At 37.0% G+C, this 26,132-nt stretch overlaps 1 protein-coding gene across 1 annotated transcript; it reads left to right on the top strand.

Moving 5' to 3' along the window:
• Positions 1–6,871: 6,871 nt before the first annotated feature.
• Positions 6,872–8,497, top strand: LOC132848049 (C-C motif chemokine 3-like). Its single transcript, XM_060873563.1, has 3 exons — positions 6,872–7,035; positions 7,840–7,951; positions 8,177–8,497. The coding sequence occupies exons 1-3, from the start codon at positions 6,966–6,968 to the stop codon at positions 8,298–8,300; spliced, it is 306 nt and encodes a 101-aa protein (XP_060729546.1). The 5' UTR covers positions 6,872–6,965; the 3' UTR covers positions 8,301–8,497.
• Positions 8,498–26,132: the final 17,635 nt, after the last annotated feature.

The following is a 26,132-nucleotide window of genomic DNA, read 5'->3' as shown; positions in this document are numbered from 1 at the left end:
CAGAGTATGACATAACTTCTCCAGGCCCTAAAAATACCCTCAGACCTCAGAGGAATAATAGGTCAAGAGATAACAGTATGTACAAAACAGTTACCTTGCAACAAAAATGAGTTGTCTGATAATAAGCAACCTGTACAACAAGATGATTAACCCAATAACACTTTGGGAGAAATTAAATCAACAGAATATAAATCAATGCTTTTTAGGGTTGAGGAAAAGAAGCCTCACAACACACACACACTGCTCTGTGCAATGGTGCAGCTTAAATCTCCACAGCTTCCTCTCCTCCTCCAATCACATCAGCTCACCAATCATTGGGGTCAGCTGGTACCTATTACTTCCTGCTTGGGAGAAGTAGAGAGGAGAAACAGGAAGAAAGGGGAAAAAACACAAAAAAACATAGGTAACAGTGACGCTTCCCCTGATCTTTGATTAGCTCCGGATGGACTAGCTTCATACTGCAACAGTTACGTTGGGGGTTTTTACTTTTGGCACATGGTTTGCTTTGGGGGTCTATTCTATTTTCTAGTTGCTTCTCTCCCCGCCCTGTCCATGCATGCGCACGGACGGGCGTGTGGGTTTTTGCCCTGAACAGAACCATACCTCCAACAGTAACTGTATGCTATCACCTAATAAATGCTCATTTAACAAAGTGGTCCTGACTGAAATCAAGCATCGCGTTAGTTCAGGCAGGCCACGTTGTCAAGCTGCATCAGCTGATAATCAGCTGTTCATGACGCGCACCAATCCAGTTACGACATCCATATTATCCGACCCTTTAAATTCCCATTCACTGAGCCGCTTTCTAGCACATCGCTGCTGCCGCGATTTAAACCCCCTCCTCCAACCCCGACTCCACCCAGCCAGAACCCGTTGTTTGTTGTACCAGTTTACGTTATAAATCTTCAGCACGTATTAGTTTTTTTTCTCTCTCTCTCTCTCTACTTTATTTATTTATTTGACTATTCATTTATTTATTTATTTATTTTCAAAACATGTAAGTGAGCATATTAATACCATGCATGATTAATGGCTCTGTTATACGGGGGGGTCTATTCTATTTTCTAGTTGCTGCTCTCCCCGCTCTGTCCATGCATGTGCACAAACGGGCGCGTGGATTTTTGCCCAGAACAGAACCATACCGCCAACACTAACTGTATGCATACCACCTAATAAATGCTCATTTGACAAAGTGGTCCTGACTGAACTATTGGTTGAACTTATAAGAAAAATACACTTACAGTATATTAAATTATCTTAATGAAAATAAATATAATACATTTTATGGGAAATATGTTGCACAAACGCCTGCGACTGACAGGCAAGTTTAGCAGGCACCCTTTCCATTTACCTCAGCGCATTAAACATGTTGCTCATTTGGGTGCAAGGTTTACTGTTTAATACATTTTGCATTGTGTTTCAAGAGTTCTAATTTAAGATTCACTTTACAATATTGCCTTTTCTTCAGAAAATAATTTAATTTAATAATTGCAGTATATATGGTTTAGATTGTTATAACAAATAAATAAATCTTAATCACTAAGCGAGTTGTATACATTCTTTAGTTTGTATGATACAGTATGATATAGTAATAAACATATTTATAAGACAAGCAGGGAGTTTTAGTGCTTCAATACAGTTGTGTCTTGAAGCACTAAAACTCCCTGCTTGTCTTATAAATATGTTTATTACTATATCATACTGTTATGAGGGAAATTCACATCTTTAATAATTAGGAAGACCTAGTATATGTGTGTGGTTGTGTGTGTGGTTGTGTGTGTGTTTCAGTTCTGAAAGTCTCTACTCATCACTTGATTTATAAGGAAAATGCACACCTTGTATAATTGTAAAGGCATAAAATGGATGTCTGTTTGTGTGAGAGAGAAAGAGAGCAACTGTGTGTGTTTCAGTTCTGAAAGTCCCTACTCAATATAAACAAATGAGTAAACTTTAATTCTACGTTGCATATGAACGGAAAAAACATAGGAAAGTCTCTCTAGCCAAAATATTTTCCTTTTGCATATTTTGTTAAATCCAAGACTAATAAAAGCCAGCATTCATTGACACAATATTGACTCAAGTCTGTGGGTCATGTTCTTAGAGGCTAACAGTCCTGTGTGGACTGCATTTTGAAGGCTGATCTGTACTCTGTAAACAGCAGCATCACATATTTGTACTTGTTGCTATCAGAAATGAGAGATGCCATCATTTGTAGACCTATTGACTTCTTGACTAGTGATGTAAGGTCTATTTAATGGTTCAAACTTGTTAAATCCACAAGAGCTAAATTTAGAAAGCAGGTTGAATTATAGCCTTTAACAGGTCTTTAGGTGAGGGGTGGTATACTCTCGGCTTTAAAGCTAAGCTTCATGATTTTTAAATGTAAAGGACGTGAATAAAATAAAATACCCAGTATTGTGGACTGTAATTATATTAAATGATTCAGAATAGATGGTTTGTGTGATAATGGTTTAGAACAACCTTCTGTTTGTGACAGTTGTCCTACATGTCCTACTGCATGTTCTTTAATTAGAATCTGTACTACACGTATTACACTATACTACAGGTATTCTGCAGTTGTACTACACTATACTACAGGTGTACTGCAGTTGTACTACACTATACTACATGTGTACTGCAGTTGTACTACACTATACTACATGTGTACTGCAGTTGTACTACACTATACTACAGGTGTACTGCAGTTGTACTACACTATACTACATGTGTACTGCAGTTGTACTACACTATACTACATGTGTACTGCAGTTGTACTACACTATACTACAGGTGTACTGCAGTTGTACTACACTATACTACAGGTGTACTGCAGTTGTACTACACTATACTACATGTGTACTGCATGTGTACTACACTATACTACATGTGTACTGCAGTTGTACTACACTATACTACATGTGTACTGCAGTTGTACTACACTATACTACAGGTGTACTCCACTGCAGTTGTACTACACTATACTACATGTGTACTGCAGTTGTACTACACTATACTACATGTGTACTGCAGTTGTACTACACTATACTACATTTACGGCATTTAGCAGACACCCTTATCCAGAGTGACTTAGAACTGAGCAACTGAGGGTTAAGGGCCTTGCTCAGGGGCCCAGCAGTGGCAGCTTGGTGGAACTGGGGTTCGAACCCATGACCTTCCGATCAGTAGCCCAACACCTTAACCACTAACTACATGTGTACTGTGGTTGTACTACACTATACTACAGGTGTACAGCAGTTGTACTACACTATACTACATGTGTACTGCAGTTGTACTACACTATACTACATGTGTACTGCAGTTGTACTACACTATACTACATGTGTACTGCAGTTGTACTACACTGTACTACAGGTGTACAGCAGTTGTACTACACTATACTACATGTGTACTGCAGTTGTACTACACTATACAACATGTGTACTGCAGTTGTACTACACTATACTACAGGTGTACAGCAGTTGTACTACACTATACTACAGGTGTACTGCAGTTGTATTACACTATACCACATGTGTACTGCAGTTGTACTACACTATACAACATGTGTACTGCAGTTGTACTACACTATACTACAGGTGTACTGCAGTTGTACTACACTATACTACATGTGTACTGCAGTTGTACTACACTATACTACAGGTGTACAGCAGTTGTACTACACTATACTACAGGTGTACAGCAGTTGTACTACACTATACTACATGTGTACTGCAGTTGTACTACACTATACAACATGTGTACTGCAGTTGTACTACACTATACTACAGGTGTACAGCAGTTGTACTACACTATACTACAGGTGTACTGCAGTTGTATTACACTATACTACATGTGTACTGCAGTTGTACTACACTATACTACAGGTGTACTGCAGTTGTACTACACTATACTACATGTGTACTGCAGTTGTACTACACTATACTACATGTGTACTGCAGTTGTACTACACTATACTACAGGTGTACTGCAGTTGTACTACACTATACTACAGGTGTACTGCAGTTGTACTACACTATACTACATGTGTACTGCATGTGTACTACACTATACTACATGTGTACTGCAGTTGTACTACACTATACTACATGTGTACTGCAGTTGTACTACACTATACTACAGGTGTACTCCACTGCAGTTGTACTACACTATACTACATGTGTACTGCAGTTGTACTACACTATACTACATGTGTACTGCAGTTGTACTACACTATACTACATTTACGGCATTTAGCAGACACCCTTATCCAGAGTGACTTAGAACTGAGCAACTGAGGGTTAAGGGCCTTGCTCAGGGGCCCAGCAGTGGCAGCTTGGTGGAACTGGGGTTCGAACCCATGACCTTCCGATCAGTAGCCCAACACCTTAACCACTAACTACATGTGTACTGCGGTTGTACTACACTATACTACAGGTGTACTGCAGTTGTACTACACTATACTACAGGTGTACAGCAGTTGTACTACACTATACTACATGTGTACTGCAGTTGTACTACACTATACTACATGTGTACTGCAGTTGTACTACACTATACTACATGTGTACTGCAGTTGTACTACACTGTACTACAGGTGTACAGCAGTTGTACTACACTATACTACATGTGTACTGCAGTTGTACTACATTATACAACATGTGTACTGCAGTTGTACTACACTATACTACAGGTGTACAGCAGTTGTACTACACTATACTACAGGTGTACTGCAGTTGTATTACACTATACCACATGTGCACTGCAGTTGTACTACACTATACAACATGTGTACTGCAGTTGTACTACACTATACTACAGGTGTACTGCAGTTGTACTACACTATACTACATGTGTACTGCAGTTGTACTACACTATACTACAGGTGTACAGCAGTTGTACTACACTATACTACAGGTGTACAGCAGTTGTACTACACTATACTACATGTCTACTGCAGTTGTACTACACTATACAACATGTGTACTGCAGTTGTACTACACTATACAACATGTGTACTGCAGTTGTACTACACTATACTACAGGTGTACAGCAGTTGTACTACACTATACTACAGGTGTACTGCAGTTGTATTACACTATACTACATGTGTACTGCAGTTGTACTACACTATACAACATGTGTACTGCAGTTGTACTACACTATACTACATGTGTACTGCAGTTGTGTTAAACTATACTACATGTGTACTGCAGTTGTACTACACTATACTACATGTGTACTGCAGTTGTACTACACTATACTACAGGTGTACAGCAGTTGTACTACACTATACTACAGGTGTACAGCAGTTGTACTACACTATACTACATGTGTACTGCAGTTGTACTACACTATACAACATGTGTACTGCAGTTGTACTACACTATACAACATGTGTACTGCAGTTGTACTACACTATACTACAGGTGTACAGCAGTTGTACTACACTATACTACAGGTGTACTGCAGTTGTATTACACTATACTACATGTGTACTGCAGTTGTACTACACTATACAACATGTGTACTGCAGTTGTACTACACTATACTACATGTGTACTGCAGTTGTGTTAAACTATACTACATGTGTACTGCAGTTGTACTACACTATACTACAGGTGTACAGCAGTTGTACTACACTATACTACAGGTGTACTGCAGTTGTACTACACTATACTACAGGTGTACCGCAGTTGTACTACACTATACTACAGGTGTACTGCAGTTGTACTACACTATACTACAGGTGTACTGCAGTTGTACTACACTATACTACATGTGTACTGCAGTTATACTACACTATACTACATGTGTACTGCAGTTGTACTACTCTATACTACATGTGTACTGCAGTTGTACTACACTATACTACAGGTGTACAGCAGTTGTACTACACTATACTACATGTGTACTGCAGTTGTACTACACTATACTACAGGTGTACTGCAGTTGTACTACACTATACTACATGTGTACTGCAGTTGTACTACACTATACTACATGTGTACTGCAGTTGTACCACACTATACTACATGTGTACTGCAGTTGTACTACACTATACTACATGTGTACTGCAGTTGTACTACACTATACTACAGGTGTACACAGTTGTACTACACTATACTACAGGTGTACAGCAGTTGTACTACACTATACTACAGGTGTGCTGCAGTTGTACTACACTATACTACATGTGTACTGCAGTTGTACTACAGTTTTGCTTTGAAGCACTAAAACTCTCTGCTTATATTATAAATATATTTCTTACTATATCATACTGTTATGAGGGAAATTTACATCTTTAATAATTAGGCTTAGTGTATGTGTATGTGGTGTGTGTGTGTGTGTGTGTGTGTTTCAGTTCTGAAAGTCCCTACTAATCACTTGCATTATAAGGAAAATTCACACCTTGTATAATTGTAAAGGCTAAAAATGTGACAATTTGACCCTTAATTGTGTGTTTCACTAGTCTCCACTAAGCACAGCTGATTTCTACTAAAATAGATTTGATCTGAAAGAAAATTTCCTGTTTATTAATAAGTCAAAGCTTAAGGCTTGTAAGTCATTAAATTTTTTTTATCTCTCTGTATTGTGGATGATGTGGTATTTGATCTGAGATCTGAGTTTAGACTTCACCGAATTAACGTTGAACTCAAATAAAGCTGCACTTATTTAGTTTAATTTTAATTGATGTGTTAAATAGATTATTTTAATATGTTTGATTATGATAACTTCTTCCTCATTGTAGGTAAAAACCACAGTTGGGTTTCCTGTGAAAGAGGTGAATTTTTTTTTTTTTTTTTTTATATCTCAGTCAAAGTGGAAATTTTTGGTCACATAAACACCTGTCCCACCCCTCTCACCAGCTATATAAACTGAAGAGGGAGGTGATCTCTGCACTAATACCATTCTGCTCCTGACCATCACTATCTTCATCATTCTCTTCAACATCATCATCAGCAGTCATGATCTCTCGTTCTCTCCTGCTGGTTCTGCTGGTTCTCACCTGCCTTCAGTCCTTCACAACGGCCATCAGTAAGATAAAGTTTATTATTATTATTATTATTATTATTATTATTATTATTATTATTATTATTATTATTATTATTATCAGTAGTAATATTAAACCCCTGGTTTATACTGATGCTGAATTTCCTAAAAAGCTGATCAGGTTTCTGTAAATAAGCAGCATTAATAAACCACTGTGTGTTTGTCACACTGTTACAGTAAAATACTGAGTGATGTGGTGGTGTGATGAAGCAGAGTTACTGTTACACTGTAAAGATGAGGATTGTTCTGTAATGAACGTCCACAAGTGTTTTATTCATCTTATACAACTGCGAATTTTTAACAGTTATTTATTGTTTGTTTTAAAGAAATGTTTTGTAGGTTTACAGTTCCATTTAATGTTGGTAAAACAAGATAGTTCCTGTTCTAAATTCTGCAATTATAAATAGTTCCTTCTGTCTCTTTTTCGTATTTAATAAAATAGCAGAAAATTCAATTAATGTTAAATAAATGTCTCCCTAGAGAAAATCTCACCTTTTAATCAGTTTATGTGTCCCATCTGCTGTACACGTCCTTGTAAACAAGCTGTTATTATAGAAACAAATAAGTACATTAATATAAACCTGCGCTACAGTCAGAGCTGCTGTTATAGAGAATTAATCAACACCTTCTGACCAATCAGAGTCCAGAACTCAACTGTGACATCATACAGTACTATTCATACTATTAATAGTTACAATAATCTGCATCTGATACTAGATATAAAAAAGTCTAATATTTTCTTATTGAACATTTAATAACAGAACTAAATGTAGAAATGTTTTCACACAGATGTAGATGAACCAGATGACTGCTGTTTCAGATTTCTGACACAACGAATCCCTGTAAGCTTCATAACAGCGTATAAAGTAACAGATCCTAAGTGTACAAAACCTGGAGTCATGTAAGTGTTCAGTTCCTTGTTTATTTTTAAAGTTAATATTTTCATGTCTATTAATTCTTTATGTTTATGTGTAATAGAATTGAACTTGGTACTGAATCTAACTTATAAATCTTATATATGAATCTAACTTTATATTATCTTGGAGGTTTGAGGCGTGTCAGAGTGTCTGATTTTCTGATTTTATTACAGTTTCACACTGATGTAAATCTTCTCTCTCCTCTACAGCTTTACTCTACAGAACGATCGTCATGTGTGTGCAGATCCCAAAGACATGTGGGTGAAGATCAACATGTACAGAGTTGACGAGCGTCTGTTTAACAGTCTGAACAACAATGAAGGGAGTGCTTAAATCCTCTCTCCAAGTAATGAATAATTATTTTACTAAATGGACTTTTTACATAATCAGACATTGACTGAAGCTTTTAGTTATAAACTTAAATATAATCTGATTTATTCTACAGACTGTTAACATGAATTCATTTACTTTTATTTACATTTCTCTGCTTTAAAAGAAAATCATGTTTGTTGCATTCAAACATTTAACAAGTTTATGTACAACATTAATATATTAATATATGTAACATACACACATATGTCTGATCAGTGTGTTTTTTTTCCATATATTTCTCTTTCTCTGTTAAATTCATTTTTTCATGTAAAATGGTCTGAGTTATATTTACGTTTTACAATTCTTGATTTTTTCTTTCTTTCTCTCTTACTAGTGATTTGAATTGTCACAAAAAAGTAGAAGAATGAAGGTCAATAAATAATCAGTGTATTATGAGACGTGTTTGTGGTTAATGCACACAGTGGTCAGTATGTTATAGCTGCATTATAACAATCCTCAAAGTAACAACCCCAAACAGCCCCATCTGCCCTGGTCCTCACAAACATATTTAACATAAATTATAACTGGTTGCCTAGTAGTACAAACAAACATTTACTGTTTCTCTACAAATAAGTGCTAAGAAGATTTGATGATTTTATAACAAAAATGGGTGTAGTGTGGGAACGTAGAACTAACATTTCTCCACTCAAAAAAGTTTTTTAATAAATAAACCTTTAAATAAACTGTTTTATGTTTATATTCAGTACATTTGAATCATTTGGGAGCCGAAAGAGTTGAGATAAGCTTCATGATTCAAATGTGCTGACTCAATGAAAAGAGATGAAATTCCCATCGTGTGTGTGTGTGTGTGTGTGTGTGTGTGTGTGTGTGTGTGTACACTCTCTACACTTCCTGGGCAGCAGCTCCCTCAAGTGCTGGTTCTATACATTAATAAAAAGTTTATACGTCACTATACAGGTTAAATGTCCTTTTAATATTAATTAAGGACAAAAACACAATCAAGCTAGTCAAAATAGAACCTTCTGTTACTCTGACATTGACTCCCATCAATGAAGCTGCAGATAACTCCCCTCCACTCTCGTTGAACAATTCTTTCCAGGATGAAAGTTCTTCTATTAGTTCATCTGACACCACTATTTTACAACCGTCCCCAGAGTGTCGATCAGAAGTTTGGCCAACTAATTTTGTGATACCACCTTTTCATATGATATTGAAACAATCCTTCAAAAGGCAAATGATGATTTTAAAAGTAATGGTACACGCCTTCACGATTCAAGCATCAACTCTAATGTGCTTGAGAAGCTTGCAGAACAAATATTTAGCTACACTGCCTATCCCACCCGGCTTCAAATCCTGGCTGTTGTAGAAGCTCTCTTGAACAAGCATCCGTGCCTGAAGTAGCCTGGCACTTCATTTTCAGGTATGTACGGGTGGCAGCATCATCTTAAGTATAAGATGGCCAATTACCGTTTCAAATTGAGAAAGCGTGAAATACCTTGTCCTGAAGTTAACATCAACTCCTTAAGAAGTAAATTACCTGGTGAGAAAAATCCTGCCAAAAACTGCAAAAGACCAAGAAAAGCGGAGGTGAATTACCTCCCGCCACATCCAAGTGGAGAAACCCGAAGACAGCCTTGAAGTAGAGAGGCAGGAGCTCCTCAATGAGAAAAAGAACAACTATAATGTGATAAAAGAAAAAATGGCTATAACATTCTCCTATTGAAGGTTTGAGGTTGTGAGTGGTTTCCCTGCTGTTGAGGATTTTAAAAAGAGAGGGCCTGCCTTATTTTGTGAAGCTGAGGTATGTAAATCTAACCCCTGAAATGTTACCCCTTAAATGTTGCAGCAGTAACAATAACTTGATTATTCATATATTTTCAGGTGAAAGAGGAATTTAGAAGAATAACTACAACTTCTCTGGGGCAGAGCTTCATGTATAAACTTGACCTCTACACACCAAAACTTATTGCCCTCATGAAGCTTAAGGGAGGCATTGCAGGGACAAAGCTGAGGCCGCACTTGGACAAACTGAGCCAGGTATGTTTTTTTTTTTAATTGTTCACTTTATTCAGGATGATAGGTGTACTGTCTCACACACACTGTGCACACATGCAACATCAATCCTCACTCTCATTAGTCCACTTATTCAATTTTATTAATATAGTACTTTATACAATACACAGGCTGTTTACACTTTGTATTAAGATGTGTTACATACTGTAGGGTGTACACCCTGAGCTCTTTATATGCAAGGAGTGTTTATGGGAGTTTCGTAGTGTCGTACTGTGCATTCTTTATTTCACATGGCTTTTAAGAAAACTACAATGAGAAATTTATATTCAACACCCCAAAGTGGCTAGAAGGAGTAGCTGTCTTACCCGCCACCACTGAAATCTACCGGCATTTGTTGACGGGTGTTGACGTCAAGCCCTGCGGACAGTGTTCTGGATGTTCTGACTGACACATCCTTCGAGTAGTGACAGTCCCCTTCTGAAGATCACTGGGTATTCAAATTATAAAAGTAAGCTTCCGATAAATGGCTTTTATTCGCGGGATTTGTCGAAGATAAATAAAACAGATAATTCACTTAGTGCCTCCTCCCTGTAGTGTGATGTAATGAGAAGTTTGTTTTCCATGCGTATTAGTAACATTAGTTGATTAACATTTTGTATTATTGTTTTTAATAGAATTTTTAATAGATCTTTACAGTCATTTAAGTAATAATTATAATAAAATACAAAAATGCATTTAAAATGCCATTTTTATGTAATTTGACAAACTTCCGGTTCCATCTGAATACAAATACAAATAATTTTGAGATTGATACAGATACAAATACTGAATCCGCTGCACACCCCTACAATACATAAAATGTATGGCCATAGCTGACTTTAGAGGTCAAATAGTTGGTCTTAGCTGGTAGACTAACACTGTGCTTTTTTGTCAACTTTCAAAAATCTGGCCTGGATACATAGAACAAGGTGACTCCAAAAACTATGGGATGAACCTAAAAGTGATAAAGTAAAACTGAAGGGCTAATGTATTGTAAGAGCAGAAAATATTCATCTTCAGATAGAACAAAGTACTTGATGTTTCATTATGTGATTGACATTGCAGTATAATGTAGCGTCTGGTACAGGTCATTTAGATTTCCAGTTTACAATTTATTGAGGGTCACATTCCACAGTGTCACACACACACAACTGGCTCCAGAAGGTCTGGATCCTACACAAAGACCAGATAACCCCATGCCGCTTCTCTGATTGAACTCATAGGGGCCCTCAACCAGAACGCACACACACACGCACTCACCTGCAAACGCATACACACACACACACACACACACACACACACACAACACAATGGGACATTCCTTTTACTAATAAAACGAGTAAATAAAATGCCACACATCGCACGTCATTAACCCATACTCGTATGTATCTCCTCCCCAATTATAATGATACTCTAAGATTCTTATTCTTGTAACCTGTTGTAATGTGTTTCTTCTGTTAAGGCTTGCTTGACTTAAAATTATTTGCTCCTTTCTTTCCTGACAAAGGTGTATTTTATTTAGGTATCAGAACACAACACTGTATTAACATCAGTTATACTTTAATTACTGATCTGTGTATATACAGTAATGTACCGCTGCCTTTACACCATCATTCCCCTTCATGTTTAGTATCCAAATGACCACAAAATAAAAGTTACTCATTTTTCAAACAATGTTGTATTTTATTTGAGCATGAAAGGCGCCATACCGTCTTAATACACCTTGGATAAAACTTTAAAGTCATCTAAAAGTTTTATAGCTAAACCACGCCCACAGACACCTGAAACAAAGGGAGTTTTTCCCTCCGAAATCCGGGCCGTGGTATTGGCCATCTCCCCAAAGATGGGTGGAGTTCGGGACCTTTAAATTGTCACAAACACCACCAATCCGTGGTCAGATTTTCGGAACAGTTTAGAGACAACTCCATCTTCCTTCAGAGAACTTCCGGCAAGCTCCACTTCCCAGAACCATCTTCAGGAAGAACGTCTGACCCCATCCTGACTGAGATTTCTCCGTTGCATCCAGACTCTTATGCCGCAAGCCAATGCAAGTAACCGTTTCCTCTACCAATCAATTTAGATGCGTATTTTAAGTAGGAATCTCGCATTGAATCGTAAGGTGAATTTAAGTTTCTGTGACGATTTCCCAGTCAGGGTGTGATTTAATTTTGGAGTCTAAGCTTGCCATTCCTTTCCTTCCTTTCTAATTTCTTCTTTTTCCAGTCTTTTCCTCCCTTTCCCCAATTTCAATTTCTTTTGTGTATTTTATTTTCATTTTTGTTTCTCTACTTCTTGTGTTTGTTTGTGTAGTTAGGTTTATGTTGTGTTTGTCTCATTCATTAAATGCCATATTTTTGTTCCACAAGTGATTGTCTCTGAGTATCGCTCACAAACTTAAGGTACCTGCAACATCTGGTCTGAACTACATGCTCTATTAAGTTAATTTAATTTATATTACGGTATAAAGTAAAAGGGAAGTGTGTCTTTCTTGGCCGGGAAGACACCTCCTTCATAGAATTAATAAAGGTTACACGGCCTGTTCAGCGGACGAACCAACGAGCGTCTTTTGGCAGACCAAATAAGTGTAACATTAATTCCATTACCGTCAATTTCAACTTAAGTTAAAATATTTAGGAGTCACTATAACACGTTATAATTACTTATAAATATTTACCTTGCTTCGCGAGCCAAAATCGCTACAATAATTATTGCATTATAAAAAATGACTTAAGTCTGCATGCTGAACAACACTGCTTAGGTCTTAGATATACAGTACTGTGCAAAAGTCTTAGGTGTGCTAGTATGTTGACACCCCCCCCCCCCACCCGCTAGTAAGTTTTTCTTGTGCTGTATTGTGCCAGTAAGAATTTTCAGTTACATTTCTAAACAATCATTTTGTCATTATTTGTAATAATCCAGTTAGATTTTTGTATGCACAAGGAGTCTGACAATATCCTGATCTCATAATCGTCAAATCTTATTATTACATGAAAACTGAGACAAACTAAATTCATAAGAACTTAACTGGCTTAAAACCTCTTTTGGGGGTTAAAATAGCATGCCTAAGACCTTTGCACATTATCTCTTCACAGAACCAAAGCATTGAGGTGTGATGTGAAGCTATTATCCGGAGCCTCATACTGTACCTTGGCGAAGCCGGGAGATCCTACCAGGATGTCACAACGTGGATAAAGCTTGTGCACTACTTATGGGGTTGATTTATGCCCTCAACCTTGCATACCCCAAAGCCCTGCGCTATACTTTTGAGGTGTTTCAAAAACTTTTTCTAGAACTGGATGGGATTAAGTTGTCCTCTAAAGTTCAAACTTTAAAGTCCAAGCTGCTGACTTAAAGTGTGTTTGTGATGGCAAGTTCTGCACATAATTGGATGCCATTACAACACCCCAACTCAGTGTTCCATCCTGCATGTTCTGGTGAACCCTTTTCATAATTAATTATTTTGGGTTGTTCTGTTTGAAATTGTTTCTCGCACTTTGGTACATAATTTGTTCTTTTGCCATTTGTACTAAATAGACCTTTAGTAGCGTTTTCAGTTTTATGCCTTATAACCACCTGGTCTAACTGTCTTTTTTTCCCCCACAAACTTTTAACACCAAGATAGACCAGACTTTAGAAGCATTGAGGTGTTTATACTGTGTGTTTTGAATTTACTTTATTCAAGGCAAATAGTGGTGGGAATTTCTTTTGTAATAATTTTTTGCCATTTACTTTTATCTAGAGCGTTTAACATCTTTAATAAACATCTACACGGCCACCACTGTGTATTCTGTGCACTTCCGGTTTGGGAACGCTGTGCGTTCTAGCTGCCGCTCCATACCGGGTTATTGTTTTGTTTTGTTTTGTTTTGTTTTGTTTTGTTTTGTTTTGTTTTGTTTTGTTTTGTTTTGTTTTGTTTTGTTTTGTTTTGTTTTGTTTTGTTTGCCTGCTGCGTTAATTCACGTTTCGGAATTATTGTTTGGATTACTTCCGGATCTGAGGAATTTCCATATGTTTGTATGGTATCTTTTGCCTTTCGCCGTGTTGGAGAGTTGGAGAGAGGCAGGAAAAGTTTGGTTTCTAGTTTATCGCGAGCCCTCTGCCTTCTCGATCCTCCATCAATCTGACTAACTATGAGGTCAGTTAACACTCTACTTGTGGATTGTCTGTTAGCATACTATTTGGTCAGGTAGCTGCCCTTTCCGTGTTCTTTTGTTGATGTTGGGTTGGATACTGATACTGTCTGTCATAAGATATTACTTTCACGCTTGGCATATCAGGCTCTGCATTATCCTGGTTTTCCTCTTATCTCACGGGCAGGCAATATCACATCTCCATACACAATTCCAAATCTCCTACTGTCTTACTTAAACAGGTTGTCCCACAGGGCTCTGTTCTTGGCCCACTTCAATTCATTCTGTACATTCAGCCGCTTGGCAACATCATTCGTCTTCATGGTTTTAGCTATCATTGTTATGCTGACGATATTCAGTTATATACTGCCTGTCGACCAGATTCTGTTAATGTAAAATCCTCACTCTCCTCTTGTGTTAGCGAGTTAAAACTATGGCTACACTCAAATTTTCTTAGCCTGAATCTGGGAAAAACCGACATTCTGATAACTGGTCCTCCATCTCTAATAAAAAACAACTCTGTGGACTTTAGTCTTGATTTGGATGTTACTACGATTTTCCCCTCAGCTACTGTTAGAAAATTTAGGTATCATATTCGACCCCTCACTATCCTTTGATGCTCATATTCGCAGCCTCTCCAAAAGGTCTTTTTTTCATTTACAACGCATTGTCAAACTGCAACCTTTTATCTGCAGAAATGATGCCGAAACATTAGTACATGCTCTGATTACGTCCCGTCTCGATTACTGCAATTCACTCTTCTCTGGTCTATCAGCTCACTCAATCTCACGTGTACAGTACATACAAAACTCGGCTGCCAGAATGTTAACCTCCAATAAAAAATCTGCCCACATCACCCCTATATTATTTGATCTTCACTGGCTGCCAGTCTCATCACGGATAAAATATAAAATCATACTGCTCACTTATAAGGCACTAAATGCTCTTTCCCCCCATCCTTCCGATCTTCTCTCATCCTATGTACCTTCACGATCACTCCGGTCCTCAAATTCTGAACTTCTTTGTATTCCTAGATACCGTTTATCCTCTGTGGGTGGCAGATCCTTTTCTGTCACTGCTCCAACACTATGGAACTCCCTACCCATTGCACTCAGAACCATCACCACTCTGTCTGAATTTAAATCAAGGCTTAAGACCCACCTTTTCAACCTTCACTATCAGTAAATGCATATGTACTAGGAGTCCTTAATTTTTCTGAAATATGGTGTATGTATCGTGTACTATGTAGAGTCCTATCTCTTGTACTGTATGTTTTTGTGTATAGTCCTGTCTTCTGCTATTATCTCATGCAGCTGCAAGTGATCTTTCGTCCTGGGCAAATGTCCGACAAATATGTATATGTGTGTATATGTATGATCCTTTGTCCTGGGCAAATGTCCGACGAATATGTATGTTACACTATGTACCTTGTAAAGCGTCCTTGAGCTTGGGAAAGGTGCTATATAAATTAAACATATTATTATTATTATTATTATTATTATTATTATTATTATTATTATTATTATTAACATCTGTTTTATGCAAAATGTTTTGATACCATTGGGGAAAAATAAAAAATTGAATTGTATTTAACCACTGTGATTTGTGTTAAAAGCATAGACAAAGTGATTACATTTATTTGGTAATATCATTGTTATTAATAATGTTTACTTAATTATTACTACAAAAGAAAATAAAAAACAGTAAATGCAATTTACCCTAAAAAAGTAAATAAGATTATTAAATTATTAAAAATTATTAAAATTATATTAAATTATTAAATATTTCTAGTACAGAAATGCTACACACTTTAAAAAAAATCTAACAGAATTTACCTAAATAATTCAAATAAATCTAACTTCTAAAATAAAAATAATTAAGTAACATTTACTTATTTTTTTAACAAACATTTAATGGATTATTAAGTAGATTTTAATTGATTTTGCTAGATAATTAATACTTGAAATTAGGCAGTAAATTTTACTTAAAAAAATTTCGTGCAAATTGTTATGAGGATTTTTTTTATTAAATTTTACAAGTTCGTTTTTTTCAGTCTACACCCTTCTGCTTGTTCCTTTTCTCTCTTTCTTTTTCATAAAAAAACAAACAATCAAATGCCATTAATATAAATTAGAAATAAAATGTAATTTTTCTTCTTTGGCTTATTTGTATGTTGTACAGAAAACACCACAGAAAACTCATTCTATCATCTATTTAATCTACATTCTGTTTTTAGTTCTCTTTAATTTCTAGAATCATTTTTATCTATCTATATGTATATTTCTGTATCAGTTAGTCTAAATAAATACAGAGAAATGTTGATGATGTGAACTCCTGCATGAACCACAAACACGTCTCATAATTCAGTGATTATTTTTTTATATTTGTTTATAAAAAAAGAAATTTATTTATTTTTGATTTATAATTTATAATTAGAATTTATTTTGTGACAATTCAAATCACTATAAGAGAGAAATAATAAAAGCTATGATACAAATCTGCATGAAGACAGAAACAAATCCAACAGAATTTTCCAGCAGAACAGAATGTTATACATGGGAGAAAAAGAGTCCGGAAGTGACCTTGACCTGGAAGTGCATTAATATTCGGCTGAGGGATCCCTCTGGCAGCTTGGCGTTGGAGTTACAGGTCAGGAAGTTAGTCCAGGGGTGAAGCTCCTGTTCATCCTTAACTAAAGCATTTCTCAAAGACACTTCAAGATGAGTGATAGATGATCTATAAGGGTGAGTGCTATGCAATCCATTACTGGTTAGAATTCTCAATACACTTATTCAATTCAATTACATTACATTTATTTGTATAGCACTTTTAACAATTCACATTGTCTCAAAGCAGCTTTACAGAAGCATAGAAACAGAAGAAAAAAACATTTTAAAGTTTAAAATGAAGTTACTATATATCTCTAACATCTATCCCTATCACTAATGAGCAAGCCAGAGGTGACCGTGGCAAGGAAAATCTCCCTGATATGATATGAGGATGAAACCTTGGATGGATGAATAGATGGAATGATGGATGGATGATTGGATGGTTAGAAATTTGGATTGATGGATGGATGGATGGATGGATTAATGGATGTACTAATGGATGGAAATAGTGTTCGGAAATAGTGGAAACAGTCAAACGGATATTTTTTGAACAGAAGAGAAAAGAACAAAGAAATGACAGGGTGATGAAGAACATGCAGCTGGATGGATGGATGGATGGATGGATGGATGGACATACGGAGAGATGGATGATGAATAGATGGATTGATGGATGGGTGATTGGATAGTTAGATATTTGGATCGATGGTGGGGTGGATGGATGGATGGATGGATGGATGGATGGATGGATGGAGTTAGTGGGTCAGAAGAAAAAAGACAGAAACAGACAAACCAATATTTTTTGAACAGTAAAGAATGAAAAATAATTACGAGAAAATAAACGGTGAGTAAGAACATGAAGCTGGATGGATGGATGGATGGATGGATGATGCAGCTGGTGCCAATGTAAGACAATATAATATTTGCTGCTGTAACTGTGATAGTTAAAGTCTAAATGGTTAAATGTTTAGAATTAAATGTTCACTAAGTGCTGTTTTTATCTCCAAAAAAAAAAAAAAAAAAATTATATATATACATATATATATATATATATATATATATATATATATATATATATATATATATATATAATAAAATAACATACTAAAAGCAGAATAGGTTTCAGTCCATTTTGTGTACTGTTCATCCTACACTGGGACACAGAGGGCCTACAGATTTACACATATAATGTCATTTAACTGTGTTTTTATATATGAGCAAAAAGTGTTTTGAAATTCATTTAGATTTAAACCAAAGATGTGAAATAAACATTGTCTTTGTCTGTTTTGTTTATTTAGAGACAGAAACAACCATAATATGATATTAGAAATAATTCCAAATGCTACACAACTAACATACTAACACTACACTGTGATATATATTAGATATCTATATTAACCAAATCTGTTGATGTCAGAGTGAAGAATTGATTTTCGAAATCTTTGTCCATATACATAACACTAAAACTCCCTTGGAGTTGAAAATGATCCTTTGCAGCTGCCAAAAGTTCATCTACTGTACTAGGTATTCCATCTGGTAGGGTTAACTTGTGAACTGCAGTCTCATCAATGATAACACGTAGTTGAGTGCAGGCAGACATCATAGTGTTTGGCCAGCAGAACTGCAAGAGAAGTGAACACAAAATACATAAAAAGTTGGTTTTTGAACAAATCCACAAACATTAAAGGTGTATGTAGATTATAACATGCTTAAATTTTAATAGGGCTGCAACATATATCTAAATAAACAAAGTATTGCAATGATTTGAAATAAATATTATTGTAATCCTTAAAAAAGTTTAGGCAGAAAGATAACAGACTGACAAGACCGAGAGATGCTTGCTTTTTTTTTTAGAAGGAATGTGCATGTATATGTAAGTTATTTCATTTTTTTTTAAATATTTGAATATTCCATCTTAAAGCCAACATTTTTAACAAATTTTAATCATTTTCCCATTGCATATTGTATTATTTAGCAAGTTCACATTTTCATTCCATGTCGTGCAGCCCTAATCAGAAATACACAAGTCTTGAAAAGGTGTCACATAACACAAGCCCTTCTGAAATTACCTAGTTTGAACAGCAGATGTAGTGTTTCAGAGAAACCATTCGATCACCATCTACTGTATAAGCAGACAGTGGGTATGTGTCAGTGAGTTGTGACTGCTCAATTACCTTGACTATGCCTGTGGACTCTAACTTAAAGCATCGAAAATGCTCACAGTACCATGCATTTAGCAGTTTCACTACAAAGACTAAGCAGTCATGAACAACAATGATACGTGATCTCAGCAAATTCAGGCAACCCATCAGTGGTGCCATATACCAAAATCATGCCAATAGCATAACTGGTGCCTTGACATTCTGCAGTTTTAGTCAAATTAACAAAGGTCTCCATAGGAAATTTCTGTGACAGAAAATCTTGTATACTTTCATTTCAACTGGCAGTTTGTCTTACTATCGTCTTAAAGAAGCGGTGCTTTGATTCAAACCTCCCCCAGTAAACCCCCCCCCCCCAATAAATAAATAGATAGATAGATAGATAGATAGATAGATAGATAGATAGATAGATAGATAGATAGATAGATAAAATAAAAAGGAGGGGAAAAAAAACTTCACCAGGATCACTGAACACATTTTAACCAAATACAAAGTATTTGATCAATTTCAATTTATTAATTTGAGTGTGTGAGAGAGAGAGAGAGAGAGATAGAGATTATGACTGGTGGTGTTTATTGTAAGTGTAAGACCAGACGTTTTTAGGGTCATGATTGAGGACAATGTGCCATCTAGACAGGGCCGGCCCTGCGCATAGGGAGAATAGGCAAATGCTAAGGGCACCGCCCACCACTAGGGGCGCCCGTGCGCCCAAATTATTATTTTTAATAATATATATATATATATTAATATAAATATATATTTATATTAATATATATGTATATATATTTTATTACCTGAGAAGTATTTTATTTATATATTTATTATATATATTTTATTGCTGTAAGAAAGGCAAGGAAAGCAAGGTCTCCGTAATATAGTTTTTTTATATAGTTTGTGTGTGTTTCCAAAATATTTTCAAAATAAAGAAAAACAGGACAAAGCTGTGCAGTTTGTTTCTGTGTAAGTTTATGAACAAAATGATCGGAACACAATTGTCTGTGATTCCAGGGGCACCAGGTGAAATCTTGTCTAGGGCAGCAAATTGGCCAGGGCCGGCCCTGCATCTAGAGACAAGCTGTTTCGTGCTGTGTTGTGTTCGGGAGACGTGCTTGATTCCTGCCGGGTTCCATAGAGACGGCAGTGCGGACTGATACGTTTTGGGTGCTGCGGCATATTAAATATATAATAAATAGTCAAAATGTTTTTCTGCGTGAGAAATACGATGTGTGGCGGGAGAGCGTGACAAAAGACCCAAATGCGTGACTGTCACCTAAATGCATGATACTTGAGAGCCCTGAATTATTAAAATGAAAAACTTTTCCATACTGCTTTTTATTCTCGACGACATATTATGTTAATCGATGATCATCCATTGTCTTGCTTAGTATCCATAGCACTTAACAAGCTTTTTTAAATTGAAATTAAAATGCGCGCAGCAGCTTTATTAACTTAAGTAAAGTTGGTCACATATTCACAGATTCGAGCTTACCGAGTCAATAACTCCTGAGCTAAACGCTGTTACTATACAAATAACAACCGCAGCTACAGCAATTTTCCTCAAAATCAGCTTTCCTCCGCGTTGGACAAAATACAAAAGTCTCTATGTGTGAACACCTAAGAGACAGATTCCAAGGGACCGTCTGCAAAGTGCAAAACCCGAAAAGCGAATAAAAAAACAGTAGAACTGTAATACACTGTACTGTCACCAAATTCAGCTCACACATCACTGATGTCCTGATAGTTATACTACAACACTTATTTGTGGGAAATGTCTTTTTGTTTAATTTTTATGAATTTTCATAATAAAAAAATAAATAACTTAACTGTAATACACTGTACTGTTATGGATTGCTTACCAGACGACGTGCGGTCTTTTTTGTGCAAGGCTATTTTAACTTCATGACCCGTGCAGCATGATATCCGCGCTAACTTCATGACTCGTGCAGCATGATATCCGCGCTAACTTCATGACTCGTGCAGCATGATATCCGCGCTAACTTCATGACTCGTGCAGCATGATATCCGCGCTAACTTCATGACTCGTGCAGCATGATATCCGCGCTAACTTCATGACTCGTGCAGCATGATATCCGCGCTAACTTCATGACTCGTGCAGCATGATATCCGCGCTAACTTCATGACTCGTGCAGCATGATATCCGCGCTAACTTCATGACTCGTGCAGCATGATATCCGCGCTAACTTCATGACTCGTGCAGCATGATATCCGCGCTAACTTCATGACTCGTGCAGCATGATATCCGCGCATATCAGCACGTTATGAACCCCGCAAATTTTGAACACAGTACTAAACGTAGCTAATGTGTCGTGTTATATTATTAACAATACAGATATACATACAGAGAAAACACAAGACAATATTATTACAGACTCAGAGAGAGAGAGAGAGAGAGAGAGAGAGAGAGAGAGAGAGAGATTGTCATTACTTCATTAACACTTTTTTATGATACAAAATACTGATCAGTTGAGATAAATGTAACATAACAAACTGTCTAAACTACTTGTGTAAACTGGAATATGGACGTTAAAGCTGTTTATGAACCGATCACATGATCTTGGTTTCTGTGCACATCCTGAAAGGGTAAACAACTCTAGTGCGCATGCGTACTGCTTGACTTGAGCTGAGTTTAATATAGCATGAACAACATTAAATATAAATATCAGTGAAATCGATTGTTCTTCAAATCATTCTGCAGAAGTTGACGTTAGACAGTCAGAAATAATATATACTTACAGTGTGATACGAGCACAAACAATGAAACTAGCTCACTTTCCTGTACAAACTATTTACAACATACTGATCCGACCCAGGGGCACGGTGGCTTAGTGGTTAGCACGTTCGCCTCACACCTCCAGGGTCGGGGTTCGATTCCCGCCTCCTCCTTGTGTGTGTGGAGTTTGCATGTTCTCCCCGTGCCTCGGGGGTTTCCTCCGGGTACTCCGGTTTCCTCCCCCGGTCCAAAGACATGCATGGTAGGTTGATTGGCATCTCTGGAAAATTGTCCCTAGTTTGTGACTGCGAGAGTGAATGAGAGTGTGTGTGTGCCCTGCGATGGGTTGGCACTCCGTCCAGGGTGTATCCTGCCTTGATGCCCAATGACGCCTGAGATAGGCACAGGCTCCCCGTGACCCGAGGTAGTTCGGATAAGCGGTAGAAGATGAATGAATGAATGAATGATCCGACCCACCTTCCTGTTACCGTGCACGTGCGCTCTTTACCTGTTTACCTCTAACTCAGGTGGAACCTTATGGAATAGTCCATCTGTCACCGAAAGGCGGGGGTAAGACTGGAAGAGTCCATGTTTAGAAAGGGGAGGGAGATAAAAGACGGGATTTCATGATGTAGATATGAAATAGAGCTGAAAAGATATTTGTTGTGTTTCATTTCGTTTGATTTATAACACATGGAAATAGAGATACACATAAATGTGTCTGATGTTAATTATATTATTATAGAACAGTGTATTATAGAAATCTCTTACATATGATCTATATTACAGATAACTGTTAATATTATATAGATGATGTAAATATAATTGTGTATAAGTATGATATGTAACTTACTGTTCCCATAGAGGGGGAAGTCATTGCCTCCTGATGCACTGATGATATTCCTCTGTTTCAGAAATAAAAAGATCTGGATCTCATCGTGTGGTGGCTTTCTAGTCCTTTGTGTTTGATGTCCGTCTGAAACCTGATACAACTGAATCAATACCATTCTGTTCATCATCATCATCATCATCATCATCATTATCATCATCATCATCATCAGAGTTTTGGAAGGTACATGGTTCTTTGTGAGAGCAGGGTCCATAGGTGAAGCAAAGGAAAACCCACCACAACCTCGAGTAAATTATACCATTGTATATTGAATAAACTCACATGAAGGAACCAGACAGATAGCACAGTATACAATAAACATGTATCAATTAGAAAATATATATATAAATGAAAACCCCCAGATGTATCTGTACCTTAAACGTGAGGTGTTACCTCAGTGTTTCAATGAACCTAATTATATGACTCTAATTTATTGCTAATTCTAGATGTATACAATGATAACTATATAAACCATATAACTAAATATATGCACAGTGAGGGAAAAAATTATCTGGTCCCACTGAGTAAGAAATGATCAGTCTATAAATTTAAGGGTTTATTTTAACATTGAGAGACAGAATAACAAAATAAAATTCAGGAAAAAGCATTAAAAAAAGCTATATATTGATTTGCATTTTAATGAGTGAAATAAGTATTTGAGGTTATTCAGTCCCCTTTGCAGAAAAACACCCCGAAGCATAATTTTTCCACCTCCATAATTGAAGGTGGGGATTATGTTCTTGGGTTCAAAGGGAGCATTCCTGCTGATGCCTAAGAGCTCGGTTTTGGTCTCATCATTGGTCACATCTGACCACAACACTTTTCCTCTCAACCCTTGTTTTCCACTGAATCATTCAGATATTCATTAGCAAACTTCAGACAGGTCTGTGCATGTGCTTTCTTGAGCAGTGGGACCTTGCGGGCACTGCATGATTTCACTCCTTCACGGCGTAGTGGATTACCAACCGTTTTCTTGGTGACTAATGATGTTCACTTGAGATCATTGACAAGATCCTCCAGTGTATTTTTTGGGCTGATTCCTCAACATTCTCATGATCATAGAAACTCTATGAAATGAGAAATTGAATGGAGCCCCAGGCCGAGGGAGACTGACAGTTATTTTGTGTTTCTTCAATTTGCAAATAATTGAACCAACTGTTGTCACCTTCTCTCCAAGCTGCTTGGCGATGGTCGTATAGCCCATTCCAGCCTTGTGTAGGTCTACAATCTTGTCCCTGACATCCTTGGACAGCTCTTTGGTCTTGGCCATGGTGGAGAGTTTAGAATCTGATTGATTACAGGTGTCTTTTATACAGGTAACAAGTTGAGATTAGAAGCACTTCCTTCTATGGTGTATACAAGCACCCTTGTATGGTGTTCGCATTTTAGTTACTCAGCCAGTGTTCGAGGGTCTGGTGGACCTGCTGCATTTTTGGGTTTTTAATTCAACACAATAAAAAAAAAATATGTTAAAATACTCTACAAATGTTTACTTCAACCCAATTACAACCAATATAAACCGTATATATGGTTAATATTTGCCCTTTACCTTTATTACATCACATTTTTAATTAAATTGCTAATCGTTTTTTGCTTGTTTTTTAAAGAAATGTAATATAAAAAAGACAATCAAATTTAATCAAGTTATGAGTGGAAAAAAATCAACAAATTTACAAGAAAGAAAAGTTTTTCAAAACTATTGATGTTTATTTATTTGAACTTTATTTGAAATTTAACTCATTCAGGTCAGTTTACACAACACAAGCTGAACACATACAGTACAGTAACCATGTCAGTCTAGAAACATCAGCCCCATTGAACACATTGCCTTTTCATACCAGCCTATACAACACATGAGTAGCAGAGTTTTACTGTGTATGTGTTGCATATGTATTTCTTGCACTTGATGCATGAATATTGTGTTTTTCTCTCCATCTTGGGTCCACACACTTCTCAGCGCTTCTTTTTGTTGCTGCTGGCCGCAACCTAGAATGATGAAAAGATCAGGAAATTATTTTACTAGCACCTCTCCCTCTCGCAAGGCATGAGTGACAGACATATGCAACAGCATCACACACTTACTTCAGGTTTTGCAGATGGTGGTTCTGTAGGTTGGTTGAATGGGGCACCAGCATTCTCCTCCTGAATCCTCCTCATGATGGACGCAGAGGCTGAGGTTCTTGGAACATGTTGTCGTCTCTGGATTTGAAGTCTCACCAGTGCCTTTCCCAGTTCCTCGAGAAAGAGGCGTCTCCTCTGGAGCTTCCCTCTGTTCCACTCTGGATTCAGTGCCATCCAGGTAACGGCATTGTATGGTGAGATGTCCAATATGTCAAAGAATATTACCAGTTGCCAGCGTAGGGTCCTACTTTTGCAGCTGTAGGCAGTCACCAGCTTGTCCATGTTGTCCACCCCTCCTTTTGTGGCATTATAATCCATAATGATCTCTGGTTTTTGATGCTCCTGGTCACAGATTCTCCCATCCCTGTGCAGTGTACTCATGAGTACCACATTCTTGCCTTTCTTTTTCACGTAGGACACCAGGGATATGTCAGCTGTGTACACAAACTTGGAAGACCGGACAGGCCTTTTCTTTGTAGTCAGCAGTTGGGGTGTGAGCTCAGACTTGTTTTTCCGTATCGTTGCAACCATACATTTGGTATTTAGCAGACACAGATTGTAGACAGGGGATTGTAGACATACACATACACTAACAGCAGGCCCAGACAGGATGAGGACAAAGTGACAAATCACAGGCACACAGGACTGACAACTTCCACACTTTTATTAGCCCTTGGTCCAGTGGAACCGAACATCCTGTATGTAATATACTGTAAATGTGCAGGGGGGTGTACAGTGTGTGGTCATTGAAAATATGTTCTGATATATGTTCTTCTCAGAAAATGAGCCAAGGCCAATGAGTCTGAGTCTAAAAAAAAAAATTATAATATAATTTTTATTTTGATAAAAAAATGAAAACGGGTCCCACAGACCCGAACACCATACAGTACAAGGGTTAAGTGAGTGCTGCTAATCTCAGCTTGTCTTCTTCTTCTTTCGGCTTTTCCCATTTTTGCTAATCTCAGCTTGTGACCTGTATAAAAGACATCTGGGAGCCAGAAATGTTGCTGATATGATAGGGGATCAAATAATTATTTCACTCATTAAAATTCAAATCAATTTATAACTTTTTTAAAATGTGTTTTTCTGGATTGTTTTGTTGTTATTCTGTCTCTGTATACTGTTAAAATAAACTATTAAAATT

The sequence above is a fragment of the Tachysurus vachellii genome, chromosome 7, assembly GCF_030014155.1.
Source record: "Tachysurus vachellii isolate PV-2020 chromosome 7, HZAU_Pvac_v1, whole genome shotgun sequence".
NCBI classification, from domain to species: domain Eukaryota; kingdom Metazoa; phylum Chordata; class Actinopteri; order Siluriformes; family Bagridae; genus Tachysurus; species Tachysurus vachellii.
Note: the sequence above shows the minus strand (reverse complement) of the source record. Positions and strands in the feature narration are given on the sequence as shown.

Coding starts and splice junctions, on each gene's coding strand:
- LOC132848049 (XM_060873563.1), top strand. CDS start 6,966: ATGATCTCTCGTTCTCTCCTGCTGGTTCTGCTGGTTCTCACCTGCCTT. Junction 7,036..7,839: donor GTCCTTCACAACGGCCATCA/GTAAGATAAAGT, acceptor GTTTTCACACAG/ATGTAGATGAACCAGATGAC. Junction 7,952..8,176: donor TGTACAAAACCTGGAGTCAT/GTAAGTGTTCAG, acceptor TCTCCTCTACAG/CTTTACTCTACAGAACGATC.